This window comes from Hippocampus comes, unplaced genomic scaffold, assembly GCF_001891065.2.
Source record: "Hippocampus comes isolate QL1 unplaced genomic scaffold, H_comes_QL1_v1.1 scaffold111, whole genome shotgun sequence".
NCBI classification, from domain to species: Eukaryota; Metazoa; Chordata; class Actinopteri; order Syngnathiformes; family Syngnathidae; genus Hippocampus; species Hippocampus comes.
This window is the reverse complement of record NW_017805698.1, coordinates 3,820,560-3,839,615: the sequence shown is the minus strand read 5'-3', so window position 1 is coordinate 3,839,615 and position 19,056 is coordinate 3,820,560. Positions and strand designations below refer to the sequence as shown.

Below are 19,056 nucleotides of genomic sequence, written 5' to 3'. Positions count from 1 at the left end.
AGTAGACAGTTAATTGCCATGGTGGGTGGTTGGAGCGCTAGGAGCCTGATCTTAGGAATATGTCATATTTGTTAATCGGACATGCAGATGCAAATAAAGTGTGACAGACTGTGACCAACACCGCGGGAGCATAAATACCGTTAACTTCAGAAATGTTCTTGGCGCGGGAATAACACAGCATAAAGGCTGCAGCGACAGCCCATCTGTGTATTTATTTTGTTGAGCTATTTCCGTTCATATTCCGATGTGACAAAAGAGCTGTGATAAAAATTTTAAAAAATAAAAAATGGAATACTAGGGTGCCAGACTGCGTCTTTTTCTGTGCATCACAGCCCCATGCTAGGTTGAGAATTGTCGGGCAGATTGCATTTGCCGCAAAGAATTCCTCTTAATGTTCGCCGCCAATGAATGGGAGCGACGTTCGGGCCTGCGCGACTTAATTCATATTCCTGGAAGGCTTTTTAATTTGCAAAACACGCCAGCTATCTGACAGGAGGGCGCAGCCTGTTCAAAGAAAAAAAAAAGAGAACAGCGGCATTCAAAAGTTTGTAAAGCTCGGCCGCAGAGATTGATTAGAGTTGTAAAGATTTTGTCTCCAAAGCGGCGCTGATTAGAGCTTGCTGCTCATTTGCATCTCGCGTGCAATCTCTCGCCCTCGTGCTCGTAGCGTTGTTAATGCAGAAATAATATCAATGCAAACTATATTAATAACCGCGCGGCGAGGTGTCACTTAATCAATGAAAACAAATCATACACCTTGCCGTGATTATCTGCAGCGGGGCGAATATTAATGTGTGAGTCTGAATCAATGTGGGGGGGGGGGGGTTGAATATGTTGCCTCCTGTTTACTCGAGCTAAGACGATTCTTTCTTTTATACTTCCTCACCATCCCAGAGATCGATGAGAATGTGACAAACAAGAATAAGCAACGAGAGCCATTCGACAACAAAAACACGGCCGATTGTATTTTTCTAAAGTCAAACGAGGGGATGCTCATATTTCAATTAACTTTAGTTTGCCTGTGTCATTAATTAGGGGGGACACAGAAGGCTTATCGTGTGTTGTTATTTTCTTGCAAGTGGCATTAGTATGTCGCACGAGGTGAGCAAATTAAAAGGCACGAGAGGCAAGACACAAGGCAGGAAGCCCTTTTTTGATTCGCCGGGTAATAGCGGCGGGCCCCGAACACAGATTCTTTATTTCATTATTTGATAAAGGAGTCTCTCATGAAAATATCAGCTAGCAGCAACACAAGTCAGCGGTGGGCGTGAAAAGAAAAGTGGCTCGGAGGAGGATGGTGGCGGACCGCCAATTACCTCACGACTGCGCTCTACTAAATCAAATATGAAACACACCTGGTGGGCTAATGGAGGTCAAATGGAGAAGCAAGCCCATATGAGCAACGAAAGACAACCAAAGGGTCACCACTTTTAACTCAAAAAACAACACTGTAATTTATTTGATTTATTTTAGTTGTTCTTGAGCCTGAAAATCAAAAAGACCTTACAACATAGTTTTTCCCAAACTACAGGAATTAAAATTGCCTATTTGAGAGTCGTATTTTTTTCACCGTTCTTCCATGTTGCGGTTCTATAAACCAACAATGCCGATGCGGAATGGGAGGTACAAAGTTGTCGCACAAATTTGCTGCCTTGGGATGTAGTGTAAGAGCCGTAACCCCCCCAAGGCGGGACGACCTGGGTTATGGAATTCCACAGTGACACTCATGTCTCTCACTTTGTTATGTGTTGAAATTCGTCACAGCAGACAATGGCACTGTTGTCATCACACATCTAATTACACGGAGTGGTGTGGTGATGTTCATGACTGGTGAGGCACGATTGCTCTAGAGTCAGATAAAAAAGTAACTTCACTGAAATATATTTTTCAATATTTGTTTTCAAAGCTTTTTATTATGTTTCAATTAATTCCCTACCGTTCAACAATATGACCGCAAGAAAATCAAAAGATTCTTTTTATTATTATTATTTTAAATCATTGTCATTGTTTGTTGTTTGCAGATCTCTCTTTTTGAATATTTAGAAAGCATTTGGCGTTGTCATAAAACCTCGGTGTCTAGTATCATAACTGCATGTCTGACATTTCTAACAAACCAGTCCATGTCAAAATGAATGAATTTGACGAGCCACGATGAATTCATTGGCACGAAATACCGTAACCTCAATACAAGTGAATGGAAGAGCTTGCTGGTTCGCTACGTCTGCACCACGGACTTAGATATGAATAGAAGCCTCGACTGTTTGTGGACGTGCAGATCACAGATTCATATCAGAATATAAGTCAGTCATCTGCATGTCCACAACCAGCCGAGCCTTCATCCAGCAGATTAAATATCACATCAACTATATTAGATAGACTTTTGAATGTCAGCATATGCATCCAATCTTTATTGACGATTAAATGAGGAAACACCAAAACCCGCGAAATCACTCGTATCCGCTTTTATTCTTGGGGGGTTTTAACCTAGCGCGAATGGTGCTTCGGTCTATGCGTGCCCTGCGATTGGGTGGCAAACAGTTCAGGGTATCCCCCGCCTACTGCCCGAAGACAACTGGGATATGCTCCAGCACGCCCGCGACCCTCGTAAGGCTAAGCGGATTATAAAATGGATGGAAGGATCGCAACCCGATCAGGTCATAGACATTTTATGAAGACACATTTTCAATATGTACAAAAAAAAATGACGTACGGCTGTGTGAAGATCTGGAACTATAAACAATTGTTCCATCTGATCCAGGAGCATTTTTGATGACATGAAACTTCAAAAAACCCAATTCTGTCTTTCCTAAATCGTTGTATAAATGCACCCTGAGGCTCCACAAGCTTCATGGATCACTATGTCCCGACATTCTCTCTTCTTGGCCCGCCACTCATCTTGTCTTCTTTCAGCAGCAGGATGCTGGAGGCCATCATGCACGCCAAATCTCAGAACAATAACAAGCCAACTATCGGTTACCTCTCACCTGTAATCATCCGCCATGCATTAAGAGCATCATTTTCCCCCTTCCCACCTCCTTGTGCATTCTTGACTGCTTTTTGACACAAGCGTCATGTCATGTGTGCCGCCTTTAGCTTCTACTTTGTGTGCATCCATCCCAGTAGTGAATGGTGTGACCTATCAGTTTCTCTCTGGAGGTGATATTTTGTATGGTGTCTAGAACAATGCTGCAAAGCCATGACGGCTATAACATGTTACCCTTATGTTTTTGTGTATTACCTCATTCAATTTAGCTATACCTGTAGGTGTACCATGATAGATATTGTAGGTGTAGCAAATATGGCAATATATTCTTCAAAACTTGCCAAACAATGACAACAATTAAACAAAAAAAAAACAAAACTAATATGCATGCCGGGCCAGTAGTTGGCGATGTTGTTTGGTAAAGCATCTGGTACGCAAAAGTAAAGCAAGAATATCTGAGAATTGAACCTTAAACCATCATCTTTAAAATTAGGTTTATTTTACACTGTCTTGTAAAACAAAATCACCGCTTTACTTTAATGGCCAGGAAACCTCCTGTGAATCTAGCATTAGTTTAACTTAAATGCGCACTGCGTATTTAAAATGACAGAGACAAAAGTAGATGCTGTGTAGACTGTAGGAGCCTCGCTGAGCCACATCCAATATGGTCGCAATCACAATGTGCCACCTGTCAAGTAGACATGGCCGCCATATTGGATGGGGCAAGTTCCTATCGAACGCAAGAGCCACTCGAGGGTTGGGCAGGAAATGGAATTGGATTTAACGGTAACTGTTTAAACGTTATCGATTGTGGCCGATGGATTTCAGCACCCTACAGTGCACAACATGTAGGCATAGTGGGCATCTCACATTTTAAACGAGAGTCTATCAGAAATGTTGTGTGCGCCCAAACCGGAAGTACATCATCATTTGTGACTCCACAGAATTTACTTATAAGTAACTGTATAGTATTCATCCTGCTTATCGAAAAACAGACGTACATATATTCTGATTTATTTTGATTGTAATGTTTCAAGTTTGTCCCTCTCAATCTGACCCAATTGAGTGGCTTCTATTGATTGAGAAGCCACCTCGGCTTGCAACAGCAATATGAGTCCGTACAAGTAACGTTCTGATCTCCCTGACTCTTACTTCGGCATGCGCCAACCAAAAGGAAAATAAAATTAACTGAATACCTGGTAATTAAAATCTGCCTTACAAATCCACAAAACAGAAAAGTAACTGATGGGACTCCTGAGACGTAAACTTTCCATCGGATCTTATTTGACATTATCGTCCAGATTTACACGTTTTTATTCTTTGATGGTGATGTGTGTCAGATTAGCGAAGCCAGCTGCTGAGCCGCGTTTCCATTTTCACACCGATGGTTTAGAGAATAAAGACACAGCGTATAAATAAATCGGCCCACAGAGGAGACATTCCGCATCAGATGTGAGGCCGATAGCGCCAGGCTAATCCTGCAGCAGCCGCATCAACTTAACTGTGGAGCTACTGTAAGGCACGTGACGGCAGCTATGGATTTAATTGGAATTTCCATGATCATCATGTCTGACAATTACAATTTCCATTTTAAGAGATTCTTCATGGTCTCTTACATGTTCCTCTGGAAGGGTGTAGCTAAACAACCATCGGCCACTCAGAACTGTCCTCATTTTTCCCGCTGGCCACATCGTAGTTACGCTTTCCTTTGGAGGGCCGTTATGACTGTGAATTGCAGATGAAACAAACTTTGAATGAAAATAATCACAACATTTCAAAAAAAAGATATATCGCAACAGTTCTGATCTCAAGCTGCAATTGCAGACCACTAGCAGCTTCCAGTGATGCAGGTCACACGTCACTGTACATCGTAGTTACGCTTTCCTTTGGAGGGCCGTTATGACTGTGAATTGCAGATGAAACAAACTTTGAATGAAAATAATCATAACATTTCAAAAAAAGATATATCGCAACAGCTCTGATCTCAAGCTGCAATTGCAGACAACTAGCAACTTCCAGTGGTGCAGGTCACGCGTCACTGTGGGTTAAAGGCGACCTGCCTTTTTATTTTCTTTTATTTTTTAAATACTTTTTTGTGAAAATGAAATTGATAGGATGCTTAGGGTGCAGTGTACACTAACACAAAATACATGATATTACCAACACTACACAGACACACAAATCGTTTTTTTTATTTTGTTTGGGCTTTTATTTTTTAAATACTTTTTTGTGAAAGTGAAATTGATAAAATGCTTAGGGTGCAGTGTACACTAACACAAAAATACATGATATTAACAACACTACACAGACACACAAATCGTTTTTTATTTTGTTTGTTTGGGTTTTTTTTTTCCATTTCCCGTATCGCCCCAATAGCGATCCACTGGTTGGTGTAGATTTTCAGAAAAACATGTCAAGTCACCCACAACAACACTTGTTCATAATATCACACAGTGCCAACATGCTGTAAATGCCAACTGCAGATTAAAACCGACCAAGTAATACATGGACGTCAATGTATATAGCCGTGGTAGACTTTTATTTTGAAGTTGGCCTGTGCAGCTTGTGGCGGCTGGCGTGACTTGTCTTTGCGACTTTTCGACTCGCCTTGCCCATTTTTTTTTTAAACTCCAATCCCATATTTTTGCCACCAAGATCAACACAATGATGCACAAATGTAATAAAATTCAAAGGCCAAGAAGCGACTTTTTAAATTCCTCTCCACCCGAGTCCGAGTTGTCCAATTTGTAAAGGAACGCGAAAGCTGATTGTTGTTCTTGCGTGTCCCACTTTATCTGGCGTACAGCAGCATTGTCCGATGGGAGTTAACTTTTAGTCTGTTTACTAGCATGCATCTGAAGCCACATGGGCTAGATCATGTCTCCGGGGGCCACAAAAGCAGGCAAATCACTGTGCATTAAGACCAGACACACAATGGACAACAATGGCTTGCATAAACACTATTTAGAACTATTCACATGGCATTGAAGAGATGGGCGTCGACTGGCCATTGCCGCAAAGCCGGCGCATTGTGGCGAGGTGAAAAGAAGTCTAATGAACAGGAAGCCTTATTTGAGAGGGCTGACAGTAACCGTACAACAGGCGCATTGTGCGCTTGCCACCAAGCCTGTGGCTCTCTACATTAGGAGAAATGATGAGAACGTAACCTGAAAAGACACACTGGCCCCTTGGACCTGCGTAAATGCGAGTGCACAAGAATGGAGGCTATGGATGGAGGGACACACACACACACACACACACACACACATACACACACACACACACACACACACACACACACACGTGCGCGCACACAGAAACACATACAGAAACACACACACGCTGTCGCCACCTTTCCCCAAAGCTGCATGTTTGCATGCACACATCATCAGCCGCTCTCATGGTTCTTCTGGGTAAAAGCCCATCATATATAGACACACACACACACACACACACACACACACACACACACACACACACACACACACACACTGTTGCCACCGTAACCCAAAGTTAAAAGTTTACTTGCACACATCACCCGCTCACATGGCCACCCTCAGATAAAAACTCAGCACACACACACACACACACACACACAAACAACATGCACACACACACACATGCCACTCTTTTACCTTAAGCCAGACGTTTACCCACAACATCAACTGCACTTATGGCCTCCCTTGGTTAAAAGCCCATGGCGCGCGCACACACACACACACACACACACACACACACACACACACACACACACACATCAAACCCCCTCTGAGCCTGATGGAACTTTGAAGTGCATTCCGGTTAGGTTGCCACCAAGGAGTCTCAATTTAAAATGTCGCAGTTAAAATGTCATACATTTGAAATGATATCAAAGTCTGCAGGGGGAGTTAGCAACTTTGGACCTAATGCGCGCGCACACACACACACACACACACACACACACATGCATACATGGTGTTGCACCCCCCTCACCCCCATGCTTCATCAATCTTTAACAAAGGGATGACATCAGCAATAAGCACAGGGCCTTTAAGCAATAAGCCTTATTTACTGATGAGCTGAGGCCCCCTCGGGCCATTGTCTCCACACTTTCCCTCTCAGGCGGGAGAATCAAACGGCACTTTTGGAAGGTGGCGGAGCATAGCTTGGGATTTAAGGCTTCTATAAAAGTATGCAAAGAGGGTTTGTCTTTTTCTTTTGTGCCCATTTGGAGGGGTTGGGAAAGCTTTTGAAAAGGCGATACGTGAATTGTGCCGTTCAGTCTATGGACCACTCAACTTGGTTCTGGCAAAACTGAAAGTATTAGATGACATGATAAAATCCAAGAGTGATAATGTTCACAATAATAAGCATATGATGCATATTTTTTCTCAGCCCGTCTCACAAGACTTCAGATCAGTGAGTCTCAAGCGGTAGGTGGGCAAATTATATCCTGGGGCGGGCTGCATACTATATGACCGGCTCCGTTCTGCTCCGGCTCACCAAGCAATAACATTATCAAGAGTTTATTTGATTTTTTGATGGTGATAGTCAGTTCTATTTCCATTATTTCTTGTGGCAAAATCAGAAAAAAATTGAGGTTTCCCAGCATTCGGGTGAGCTTTTGTAATTATTTATAGGTGAACTGAGTTGATGTAGCCTACATTTGTCGTGGGAGTAGGTTTACTGCAGAGGCGATGTGATTCCTTGTGGCTGATGCATGCTGGGTAAAAACGTGGCTTTTATTGCAAATAGTGCATTTGTGATCAAGAAGTTGAAATTGACAAACTACCATCAACACCGACCTATTTTTAACCTCGACATTTTCTAGCATCATCACGTGGCGCTTCAGAAAGGTGCCATTTGTTGTTTGTTTGGCATTGCCACATTCACAAACACCCAGACACACACGCACGCACACAGAGTCACATCAGGCCTTGGGAACTTGTCACACATCCACTTTGTAGTCACTTTTGGAAAGACACAGCACGACAAAGTCTCTAGGGGGTGCGACGCTTCCCCGTCTAACAGCCCCTGTGTCACCAGCCAGGAACAAAGCCGCCATAGTCGATTATCCTAATTTCAGCGCAGCCTGTCCAAATCCAGCTCACTCACACTCCCTTCACTTGCACTCACTCGGCCCATTGCCGCCGACAGGGTCGGACGCTTCCTAAAACTTGCCGCCATTCAGACACTTGTGCAATTTGTTTCCATTTGTCAAACGGAAGCGTAAAAAAAAAAAAAAAAGATCGCAAAAGAAAATGCTGGTAAAGCGGAAAGTTAGCACTCGGGACAAAACCTTAAACAATCTGCGACCGTGTTTGTGTTATCACCCATTTATCGACTGTATATCAGTGAATAGAGTTTCCCTTTAAGTGACACTATTTGTCATTTTTATTCAGGCATTGTGCTGACTGTACCCATTAAAAGCACATGTATTTGCACACCTATTCAGCCTTTTAAATGTCACCATTATTCCGAGGTATCCTTCCGCCTCATAATACTTATTGTGCAAACTTGTTCGCGGCAGCTATCAGGCGGAGAGCAGGAGGAATAATATGCTGACTGTGATGTAGATAGTGCCATTAGACCCCCCCGCCCCCCTCGCCCCATTGTGGAGACCCCCACCCCCTTTGTCAATGCTGCGTCAGGTGCTCCAGCTGCCACGAGGTCCCCCTGGCCGCCATCCTGACACGGCAACACAAAGTAATCACCGATCACGCTGTTTAATCACTGAAACAAGCGCACCAGAGCACCCCCCCGCACCCCTCACCAGCCCCCTTCTGTCAATAACCCACTGTCTCATTATCTGTTTGGATTGCACATCCTCACTGTCAGATAAACAGAGTGGAAAATTAAGATTAAAAATATGGTAATTTCATTTGAGGCAGCAGGCAGCCCCTTCTCACTGGCCCATTATGCTATTGATTAACACCCTCCCCGAACCATCCACCCCAATTCCATTTCTCTTTTTCAATGTAAACTTTAATCTATTTGCAAGGCAACAATTCAACTCCCGGGAGGCTCTTTGAGAGTAAGTAACCATTTAATATGACACTGGCTCAACACTCACTGGCTTTAATGAATTGTCCAAATCTCCCTTCCTCTGCGTGTGCGTGTGCGTGTGTGTGCGTGTGCGTGCGTGTGTCTAGCGCTTCACGAGCCAAATGTGTGGCTTTTTCTAAGCGCGGCTCATCCGTTCTCAGCTCTTCCCGCCGTTCCACAGTTATGTGCACCTTGCTTACTAATTGCGCCGGTGCCGCTATTGACAAAATCACATTGTATTTCGACCGGTGTGATGATTGTACCACTGACATGTCAAATTAAGCAAAAATGCCACACAGTGCTCTCAAACACACCGTTGGAGTGACGCCAACAAATTTGAGACAGGAAAGACAAAAAGTCAAAGTCAAGGAAGGACATTTTTATTGCATGTTCATTATATTTCATCTAAAGACATGTCAAACAGTGCTAATAATCTTTCATAAATGAACAATACATAAAATATTTCATCTATCTATCTCTCTCTACACACACACACACACACACACACACACACACACACACACACACACACACACACACACAACAGGGTTGCAGCAGATTCGACACTTTGGTGTTACGGCTCAATTTCATTCTTTTTTTTAAAAATTAGAACATTCACACATTTTTATTTTTGTTCCTATATTCAGTCGATACTTCTATTTTCCCCACCATAAAAGATGATGGAGACATCAGGTTATCAGTCTAGAAAGAGTAACAACATCATTCCTTAAACTTTTTGGGACTCCAGAGAACTATGTTGAGACCCATCAACCGTAGAGAAAACATGGAACAGTTCTGAACAGCCGGCCTAGAAAAATAAGTTTAGGGGCCGGTCACGCTTCATCCGGGAGGTCACAAAGGAACCGAGGACAACATCTGAGGAACCGCAGGCCTCCCTCACCTCCATTAAGAAAAAAAAATTGTAATAATAACAAATAACACGCATGATTCCGAATACTTTTGGGAGAATACTGCCAAAATGAAAGTTAAAATGTTTATAATGTGCATGTTTCATTACAAGCTGGTGTAAATTTAATAGCATTTCAGAACATCATACCAAGTGCCAAACTTGGTGGTGGTTGTCTGATAATATGGGGCTGCTTTCTCAATCAAGACCTGGACGACTTGTTGTGATTGCTGGAACCTTGAATTCTCCTCTATAACAGAAAATCCCGAGGGAAAATGTTCAGCCATCAGTTTGTGACCTCAGCTTGAAGCGCACTTCTGCAGCATGATAATGATTCAAAACACGCCAGCAAGTCAACTTCTGAATGGCTGGAAAACAAAATGGAGGTTTTGGAGTGGCCTTAGTCAAAGGCCCGGCTTGAATCCAATTGAAATGCTGCGGCATGACCATTCATGCTCGAAAACCCTCCGGTGTTGCTTAATAAAAAGCAATTCCACAAGGATGGGTTGGGCCAATAGCTCCACAGAGTCGTGAAAGACTCATTGCCGTTTGTAGAAAATGCTTGATTTCAGTGGCTGCTGCTGAGGGTGGCCCAACGGATTATTAGACTCGGGGGGCAAGTACAGAATTTGAGAAGCGGGCAACACTGGATAGTCAAGTTGAAAAATCAAACATGGCTTTTAGGTACAGTGGTACCTCTACTTATGAACATCTCTTCATATGAAATGTTCAAGTTACAAAACACCTTAACAGGAAAATATTGCCTCTTGTTACGAAAGAAATTTCAAAATACGAAAGGTAAAAATACAGGATGGGCTGCTACTCGTAGCTCCGAGTTTCCTGAACGCAACAACCTTATAGCTGCTCTGCCATTGGCGATTACCGAGCATCTTCCTGGCATCCCATTGGCTCAGCGAGACCTTTACCGTATCTATGTGTGTAGATAGATAAATCGATAGATTTGTGTCAATGCAGCATCCTCGTCATTCATCCCTCGGGTCATGAGGCGTTCCGATAGTTTTACGTAAATATGAATCACCCAGAAAAAGTGTTCACCAGTCGGGCCATCGCTCACTATGCTGATGTATGCCTTGGACGTTTTCGAAGGATTGTTAAAAGCTGACAAAAGCAAACGTCCTTGGATCAGCTCTTTACAAAATGCCAGGCAAACACCTGTTCTGAGACAGAACATGAGCTACAGAGGACATTTACATGGAAAACGCATCTCGACTTTTTCGAAATTTCTAGTTCCAGCACCAATTAATTTTGTAAGTAGAGGTACCACTGTTGAATATTTTCAAGGCAGACGGCATGCGACATTTCAAGCAATCCGTTGTTTCCTGAGCTGAGGCTGACAAACAGTACATTGGTCATGTTGTTCAAAGTGCGAGAAGACTCATAATTTGAAAGAAAGTGCAAACTCATTAGCTAGCTCTCCTTTCCTAAATAATACCAAGCTCAGCTGTGTGTAGCTCAAACAGGGAGAATTAAAGCTGTCACTTGTTTAGTGCAATGGAATAAACGCATTCACATTCAATATGTGCACTCTTTCAATCTCCGGCACAGGATTGAATTCGCACCGAGAAGCCCACAGTGCAGTACAGTAACATAGCACGGTGTTATCAGTAAACAGTCACGCTATCAATAAAGGCACAGACACACACTAAAGTGGACGGTTTCAATGCACAGCCAAATAAATAAATACTTCCGGTAGGGCTCGGTAGCAGGCGGCGGTCAGAGACGCTCTCCAGAGTGTCAGAGAGACGTCTCAAAGACGACGTCCTGGAGGTGGCGGGCCTCGCGTTTTTTGTTCTCATGCACCTGCAAGCATACCGGGGAAAACGGCGTCACGGAATACGAGCACACAATCGCGGCGGCGATCTGTTGGCCGCCGCGTTTATGACAGCTGCAGTCAGCGCTGACTTGAAGGGATATGTCCGCCGCTCAAGCATGCCAGAGTGGCTTATTTAACTGGGAAAACGTTCAGTCCTGCTGATAGTATGGAACTGTTTATCTAGCAAGCCTTGAATTCTTGGTACAAATAGTCAGGAACTGAACGACTGCGAGGAAGACGACATTACCTTTCCTTCAATATGACTTTATATTCACCGACTGGTTTCACCTCCGTTTGTGTGTGTCAATCAAACATATCATAAGGAAACAATGTATTGTTTTTAAACATGCTAACATTATGCGCCTATGATGGTGCTAATATATACATTTTTAAATGTAGCAAGCATCGTCCTTCACTCAAAAGGGTAAATCACTTCATTTTGGGGGCAGTATGATGGTCTAGTACAGTGGTTCTAAACTCGTTATCCCGGGACCCGCATTTTCCTATCGTTCCAAAGTTGTGACACACTTTTGTAGACATTAAGTTACTAAGTTAAGTTTTGTTGAAAAACCAGCCTGTGAAAACACATCTGTAGTGGAATACAACTATATAAACAGTTTCACATGCGTCTGATCTACCGCTGAAACCTGATTTCTCGCTACGACGTCCTCCAGCCAGAGGCTGAGCTGCACTGTATTTGTTTACGAAGTTAACTCGTGGCTAAAGCATGAGGCAGCTACACTACAACAGTTTTGAAATTAGATCACATTGCATGTCCACAAGTGTCGGATTTTACTTGACTTTGGCTGTTTGTCTTACCCACGATAGCAAACGCTTTGAAGGACAGAGTAAAGCCTGATAGTTTAGAGGTTGGTCAAATATAGCGTTGAATGTCATATTCGTGGAGTCGGTTGCGTCCTTGGAACCATGAGAAAAAGCATCCAGCTATGAACGTAATCCAACGCTGACATTTTTGTGTGCTTTTCTATTAAATTCTTGTAAGAACACAATGCCATTCACCAGCGGTGAAAAGTTTGGAAAGAAAAAAAAAAAACAGGAAGTCGGCAAGGCACAATATCCAGAGAGGGGGTGGGAGAGCCTCTTAACGTGCACAAAGCAGAAAGAGGTTGATATCAGATTATTGAATGTGTATAAACTTGAGTGACAACCATAGAAACTTGTCACACAACATTTCAGTATTTAATGTAAAAGTGGTGCTAGACAGTAATCTGATGAAAGGGGAAGCGGCGTACAATGCGGGAAAGGAAAAGGGAAAGGCTTGGACAATACGTCGCTGCCAGTGGAGCAGTGTGCAGACTAACAGCACAGCAAATAATAGCGCAGTGTGCTGACTCTTTCAAATCACTATTTTACTCATTTCACTCCTCTGGCTGACGAGATGGACTGGAGCTGATAAAGTTGTGAGAAAATGAAATGATGCCCACTTTTTCTCATTGCACAAAGGCCCGTTTGAAGTCGCAATGCAATGCTATCTGCGGCCCCAGACAGATGCGCAGAGAATGGCGCTGAACAATGACGAGCCCGCCGCTCTTATCGCCCGTCAGTGTCCGAGGGGGAAATACATCACAAATGAATTTCACAGGGAAAAATATGGACATTCTCTATTACAGTAATCCCCATAGAAAGTTTATCCCCAATCACCATGAAGTTAAACAAAATTTTTCTTCAGGAATCATCTTTAAAATGATCTCAAAATTACGTGGAGAGGGTGGAAGATTACATGGACACTTTTTGTGATCATATCCGAGGATGACAAATCTACAAAGGGACCAGTTCTGTTGAAATTAATGTTCTGGTGGCGGGAGTACTTTCACAGAAAATGATAGTCAAGTGTCCTTACATTGCCGCCTCATCTTTTGATTCACTGTATTATTGCGGCAGTGGAGTGCCGGGTTAGCTGTTTGGTGGCGTTTAATAATCCTATCACTTTGAATGTGATACCAATGCACTTATGTCAAATATTAACATTTTTGTGATTTATGCAGCTGCTCAAATGTTGAAAATCCTGCACTGGTAATGTCGCGTAATACTAGGTTTTTCGTAAAGAAACAATTGTGTTGATACCGTAAATTGTTGTGTGGTTATTGGGTAGAAATTGTCACATGACTGTATTTTTACAAGTATACGGCGCACCGTATTAATAGGCACAGTGTCAGTTTTGGGCGCTATTTCTGTATTTAATAAATACACAAGATGCACCGCATTATTGGACGCAGGCATGATAAAATGTATGCTAGCTTTAAAAAAAATATGGTAGCTTGCATGCAAGCTAACAATGGGAGCAAAACTGAGTTCAGTGGTACTTTATTCAAGTATTTAACAATGTATTCACATTATTTTTCGATTAATCCTCATCCTCAAACCCTACGGGAGCAGAATATTCAACCCTATGGGTTTGCGGATGAGGAGGGTGGCCAGTTTTTCCTTTTCGTCCGTCGCAAGTTGCTGCTGCGCGGATGGCTAGTCGGCGCCGTTTGATGAAACGAAAGCACCAAGATGGACCTCCTTGAAAATGTTCGATTTTCATTTCTTCTGCAAGCGTTTTTGCAGTTTAATGGTGACTGTAGAGATGCTTCTCCCGGCTGTTCTTTGACCGTGAATCCGTTGCTCGATTCGGTCCTCTGAAACTCAGCTTTGTCTTCTTGAAACTCATTCTCCTGCTTCCTCCGCGTGCAAAACACGGATTCATTTATCGTAAATTCTCTCACTCACGGCTGCTCGATTGCCATGTTCCTCCGCGTAACTGATATATTGAAGTTTGAACTGTGCTTCGTAGGCGTGCCTCTTCATAGGTGCCATTTTCCGGGGTCTGAAGTTGTTTTGCCCATTGCACGTACCGAGGCATGTTAAGGCAACATTGCTGTGAAATGAGGCCTTCAAAATAAAAGCATTCCAGTGCAATAACAGCGTCACCATACTTTCTTTAGCCCCATGGTGGCTCTTTTAGCAGTCACACTCAGCATTTTGTGCTTGTTTATTGAATGTGGCTGCTAAACAAGCCACCATGTGGCCAAAGCAAGTGTGGTGAAACCGTGCTACTCCACTGCTTGTTTTTGTTTTGAAGGTCCAACTTTTGATAGGATGTGTTTCGTCGATGCTGCCTGAACAGAACGGGAGGGTTATTGCCTTGAGTCGGCATTTAAAGATTACATTGTAGAACACGCCATGCCGTCTTTGGAACCTGTTTTTTTGTCAACTGACAGAATGCTTTGGATGAATGTTCATTGATTCCGGGGAATTTTATTTTGGATGTACAAAAGCTGGTACTATTAAAAAATCAAATCATATGAAAACCAAGTCTTGCAAAACCCGAGGTTTAACTATACTACATTCTTGCTGATGTCGGGAAAATATTGTGCCAATACCGTATTGTAATACGATCGCTTTTGCAGGGAAAATATTTAGTTGGTATTGTTTCCTGAATTACCTGTTTTGCCGCGTGCAGTAGTGAGGCAGCCTCGGCTCGGCCTGTCTGTTGGACCATTTGGTAGAAGAGCCCATCCTGATTCTGGAGCAGCACGTAAGGCTCATCATATTCATGGATCTTACTGGCATCTAGGACCTGCAATCCCACAGGCAACTTTAGTAGTATTTTGCTCGTGCCAGCGCGTGTGTTTTACTCGGAACGTGTCATTTTATGTGGCTCATGTTGACTTATCTGGTGCGTGTTCCTGCTAGACCAATAGCATCTATACTGTTAGCCATGTGACAGTCGACTGCTGAGTTCCCGAGACTGATGATTAGATAACCAGCCATGGATTGATTTTGTCAAATCCAACAATCACATCCTTAAGAAGGCTCCTGAAAATAACTGTCATTTCTCTGTGGTCACCTGAGAACCACACAATGAAGGAACTGCAATTTTCACATGATCAAGTCTCTTTCTCTTATAAGCGTATAAAGCAAAAGTGGTATAGCAGATGGGCGAACGGGTGGTTTTAGAACTGCTTGCGAGACAAGGCCCAACAAAAGACGGATTCATATACAGACCGCAGGTTGTAGCATTCCCAGACCTGATTTTGACTCAGGATGCACAAAGAGTTTGCATATTTGGCAACCTCGCAACATCAGTACTGGAACCAGGCTCTTCTCTTTATGTAGTTTGCCCAGAGCTTAATGTCAATCCTGGGGCATTTAACACTCGCGTGTGACTCAGCTGCCCAGGCGCTTGATATTTGGCTATTTTATGGTGACCAGACAAGTGCCTGGTCCCGCAGAGCCCTCCATAGCCTCTTGACAACCACTGCCACAAATGGCACTAATTGGCACCTAGGCAGGCAGTTGTAGGAAAAGGATCAAGGATAAAGTGGCACGAGAACATGCTCAACGAAAGGAAACGTGCGGGAGAAAGACAGTGGAGCTGTTACAAAATGGGATGATTGAATTCAATCTCTGCTGAGGTTTGTTGCGGAGCCTCCAAAAATAAAATGTGGCTTATAGCCTGAATGAGTCGTCTTCACAGAGTGAGTACTTCATTTTAGTTGTATGTTTCCAGTGAATGTTAAAATGTTATTCGGTGTCTGTAGAACTTACAAAAGTTTTATAACAGCCACAGCTTGACCTTGCAACAAAGTTGTTTTGAAATTGGAACATCTCGGATTGTGTTCTACTTAATAGGTTCCACGAGAGGATGTGGGGAAATTAACCCTTTCAGGGACAGCGGTTACTACAGTGGACAACTTATCATGTTATCAGGTTACAGGGTACATGAAAGGGTTAAATAAACTTTGTTCACGTCACAGTGCAGTGAAGTTTGCATCCAGAACACAAGCGGAGGCAAATCTGAATCCATCATGAAAACATCATCTGTATGAGTTCTAACCTTGAAGATGCCGGATGATGGAAATTTACCGGCTGGTAACCTACCAGTATTCTGTCACAGTCGATGATGGTGTTGAGCCTGTGAGCGATGGTGAGGACGGTACACTCTTGAAACTTGCCCCGGATGGTCTGCTGGATCAGGCTGTCAGTTCTAAAGTAGCACAGAACACAACACCTGAGAACAAAACACTCTTCCGAAAGCGCCCCAGGCAGGGATTTTACGTGGCACATGACAATGCAGCAAGGTATGTGTGGCCGCAGATGTGACAAAACAAAAAGAGCTCCTTTGCAAAGTGTCGTCAGGATGTTTAGTGGGGGAAAGACAATGTAAACACTAAACAACATTAAGATTGTCTGACTTTCTGACATTAGTGTTGATGTGTCTGCTTAGAATTGCTGCAATTATTGTTTCTCACTTGAGGATACAGGTTGTTGAGTTTTGATCGCCTTAAAACGTTCATAATTGTAGTTGATAACAGAATGAGGCAAACATTGTCCAAAAAAATCTCCTGTGACCTTGGGTCCACATTCGCTGTAGCCTCGTCCATGACAAGGATGCGGTTTTTGCTCAGGATGGCTCTGGCCAAACACAGCAGCTGCCTCTGGCCCATGCTGAAGTTGGAGCCCGACTCGGTCAGCATGGTCTCCAGCTTATTAGGCAGTTCCTCCACCACTGCCTTCATCTGCACCTGCGGAGAGGCAGAGCATGGCCCCCGGCCCTTCACAACTGCCGTATCAAGGCTTCCTGCGGAGATGCCTTTAAAGAGCCATCCAAACACACCCATTAACCGCCTGGCACAATGCAAGGCCAGGTCCACCGATGACCTTGGCCAGTGCTCTCTTGTGGCCAGCCTCTAGCTTTAATCCAGGCCACCAAACCCATTCAGAGGCCGGACCAGGAGCTGAAGCCCTTCACTGTGGGGTGGGGGCGTGCGGGAGGCTTCATCCTGATTGGCCTGACTGCTCAAATACATCTCCCCCAGCACTTTCAATGCTTCCCAGTTACAAGCTGCACATTGAGCAGGGCCCCATGGCCCTAATGGGATTTCCCCCCATGACTTGTGGCGAGCAGGGAGGCTGAATGGCGGCATTGTACAGGGGGACAGAGGGATCCCCCCCTGGGCCGGCAAGGGGGAATCATTCAGAGACGGGCTGGAGTACCTCTTGGAGTGCATTCCACAGGTCCTCATCTGTGTGCTCGCTCAAAGGGTCCAGATTCTTCCTCATGGTGCCCGTGAAGAGAACTGGGTCCTGTGGATAGATGGATATAGAAAGAGAAGGCCGTGGCCAGGAAAGATAATGACGAGGGCTAGGATGCATGAAAGGGTTAAGACGGCCTTTATGGAGCGCATCTAGGAAATGTGGGGGGGAAAGATGATCACAAAAGGCTCGATACACTCAGGAGTCCCATTCACTGCTTTGGCAAGCTATGCTTCACTATGTTGATCTTTTACTTGAAGAAAAATAGGGCGGCAAAGTGAATACAATAGATTTCGTACAGTGGCCAAATTGCTAAAGATTAGTGATTGTCATCTTAAAATAACAGTCATGTACGTGTGTGAAACGGCTGTCGCGTAAAGTGGGACTCTATCCGGGACACACACACGCCTGTTGCAAGGATGTGGCATGTACAACCTTCTTAGGAGTTGAAAATATTACCGTGTGAAGAAGCAGCCCCGAATGCACGTGAGAGGAAGCCACAGTTCACAGTGAAACACAAGCAAGCATGGGAAGGAGATTCTAACCCAACACAGGAAGGCCACAGCCGAGGTTCAAGCAACACCTCAAACATGCTGAACACTAGGTCACTGTTTGCGGTGGCAAATATGAATACTAAGACAAAATGCAAAGGTAGAATTGCAGCTTGACTACTAACGTTCGTACTCGGGGCACAAGTATGAAATAAGGCGGACCAGTTAAACACATGCTCGGTTTGGTAACTTGACACTGAGTTGGACTACTTTCACGGAGGGTCTGCTTTACTTCATTTAAATTATGAACGCGACATGACAGTGATATTGAATCGGGTATCCTTGGCATTTTTTGATGCATTTTATTTTTATTTTAACCCATGTCTCAACATTTTCATAGGTAAAGAGACAAGACGGCACAGCTTCCTACCATTCCTACAAAAATAGCACTTTTAGAACTTTACCTGTGCCTTAGATGTTCCGCTGCTTTATTTCCAGCGAGTTTGTTTTTTTTTTATTCCTACGCCTGACAGCAAAAATAGCAGTGTGCCATGAAGCCAGTTGAAGTCCCAATTCAAACTAGTTTTGTGACATCCTCTAATTGAGGATTTGCCGTTCTGTCGGATGAAAAAGCGCTTTCAAGCACAACTTTCCATTCAGCGATTACGTGCTTCACCAATTCTAAGCCCTCTGTATAATGCACGCATATATATGTATATATATATATATAGAGAGAGAGAGAGAGAGAGAGAGAGAGAGAGAGAGAGAGAGAGAG

At 43.6% G+C, this 19,056-nt stretch overlaps 1 protein-coding gene and 1 long non-coding RNA gene across 9 annotated transcripts in view; one reads left to right on the top strand and one right to left on the bottom strand.

Annotated features, from left to right (window-relative positions):
* The window catches only part of LOC109523368 (uncharacterized), a 55,389-nt gene that overhangs the window by 18,418 nt on the left and 17,915 nt on the right, over positions 1-19,056 (top strand). The window lies entirely within an intron of this gene.
* Positions 10,999-19,056, bottom strand: part of LOC109523367 (multidrug resistance-associated protein 4-like) — a 62,273-nt gene continuing 54,215 nt past the window's right edge. For 7 of the 8 annotated variants that reach the window (XM_019882485.1, XM_019882486.1, XM_019882489.1 and 4 more), the window contains 5 exons: positions 17,752-17,841; positions 17,107-17,279; positions 16,636-16,741; positions 15,197-15,331; positions 10,999-11,735 (listed from right to left, as the gene is read on the bottom strand). In XM_019882485.1, coding sequence (XP_019738044.1) covers positions 11,670-11,735; positions 15,197-15,331; positions 16,636-16,741; positions 17,107-17,279; positions 17,752-17,841 — 570 coding nt within the window. In that variant the 3' untranslated portion in view covers positions 10,999-11,669. The remainder of the gene's footprint in view (positions 11,736-15,196; positions 15,332-16,635; positions 16,742-17,106; positions 17,280-17,751; positions 17,842-19,056) is intronic. The other variant, XM_019882490.1, reaches the window with a different exon arrangement.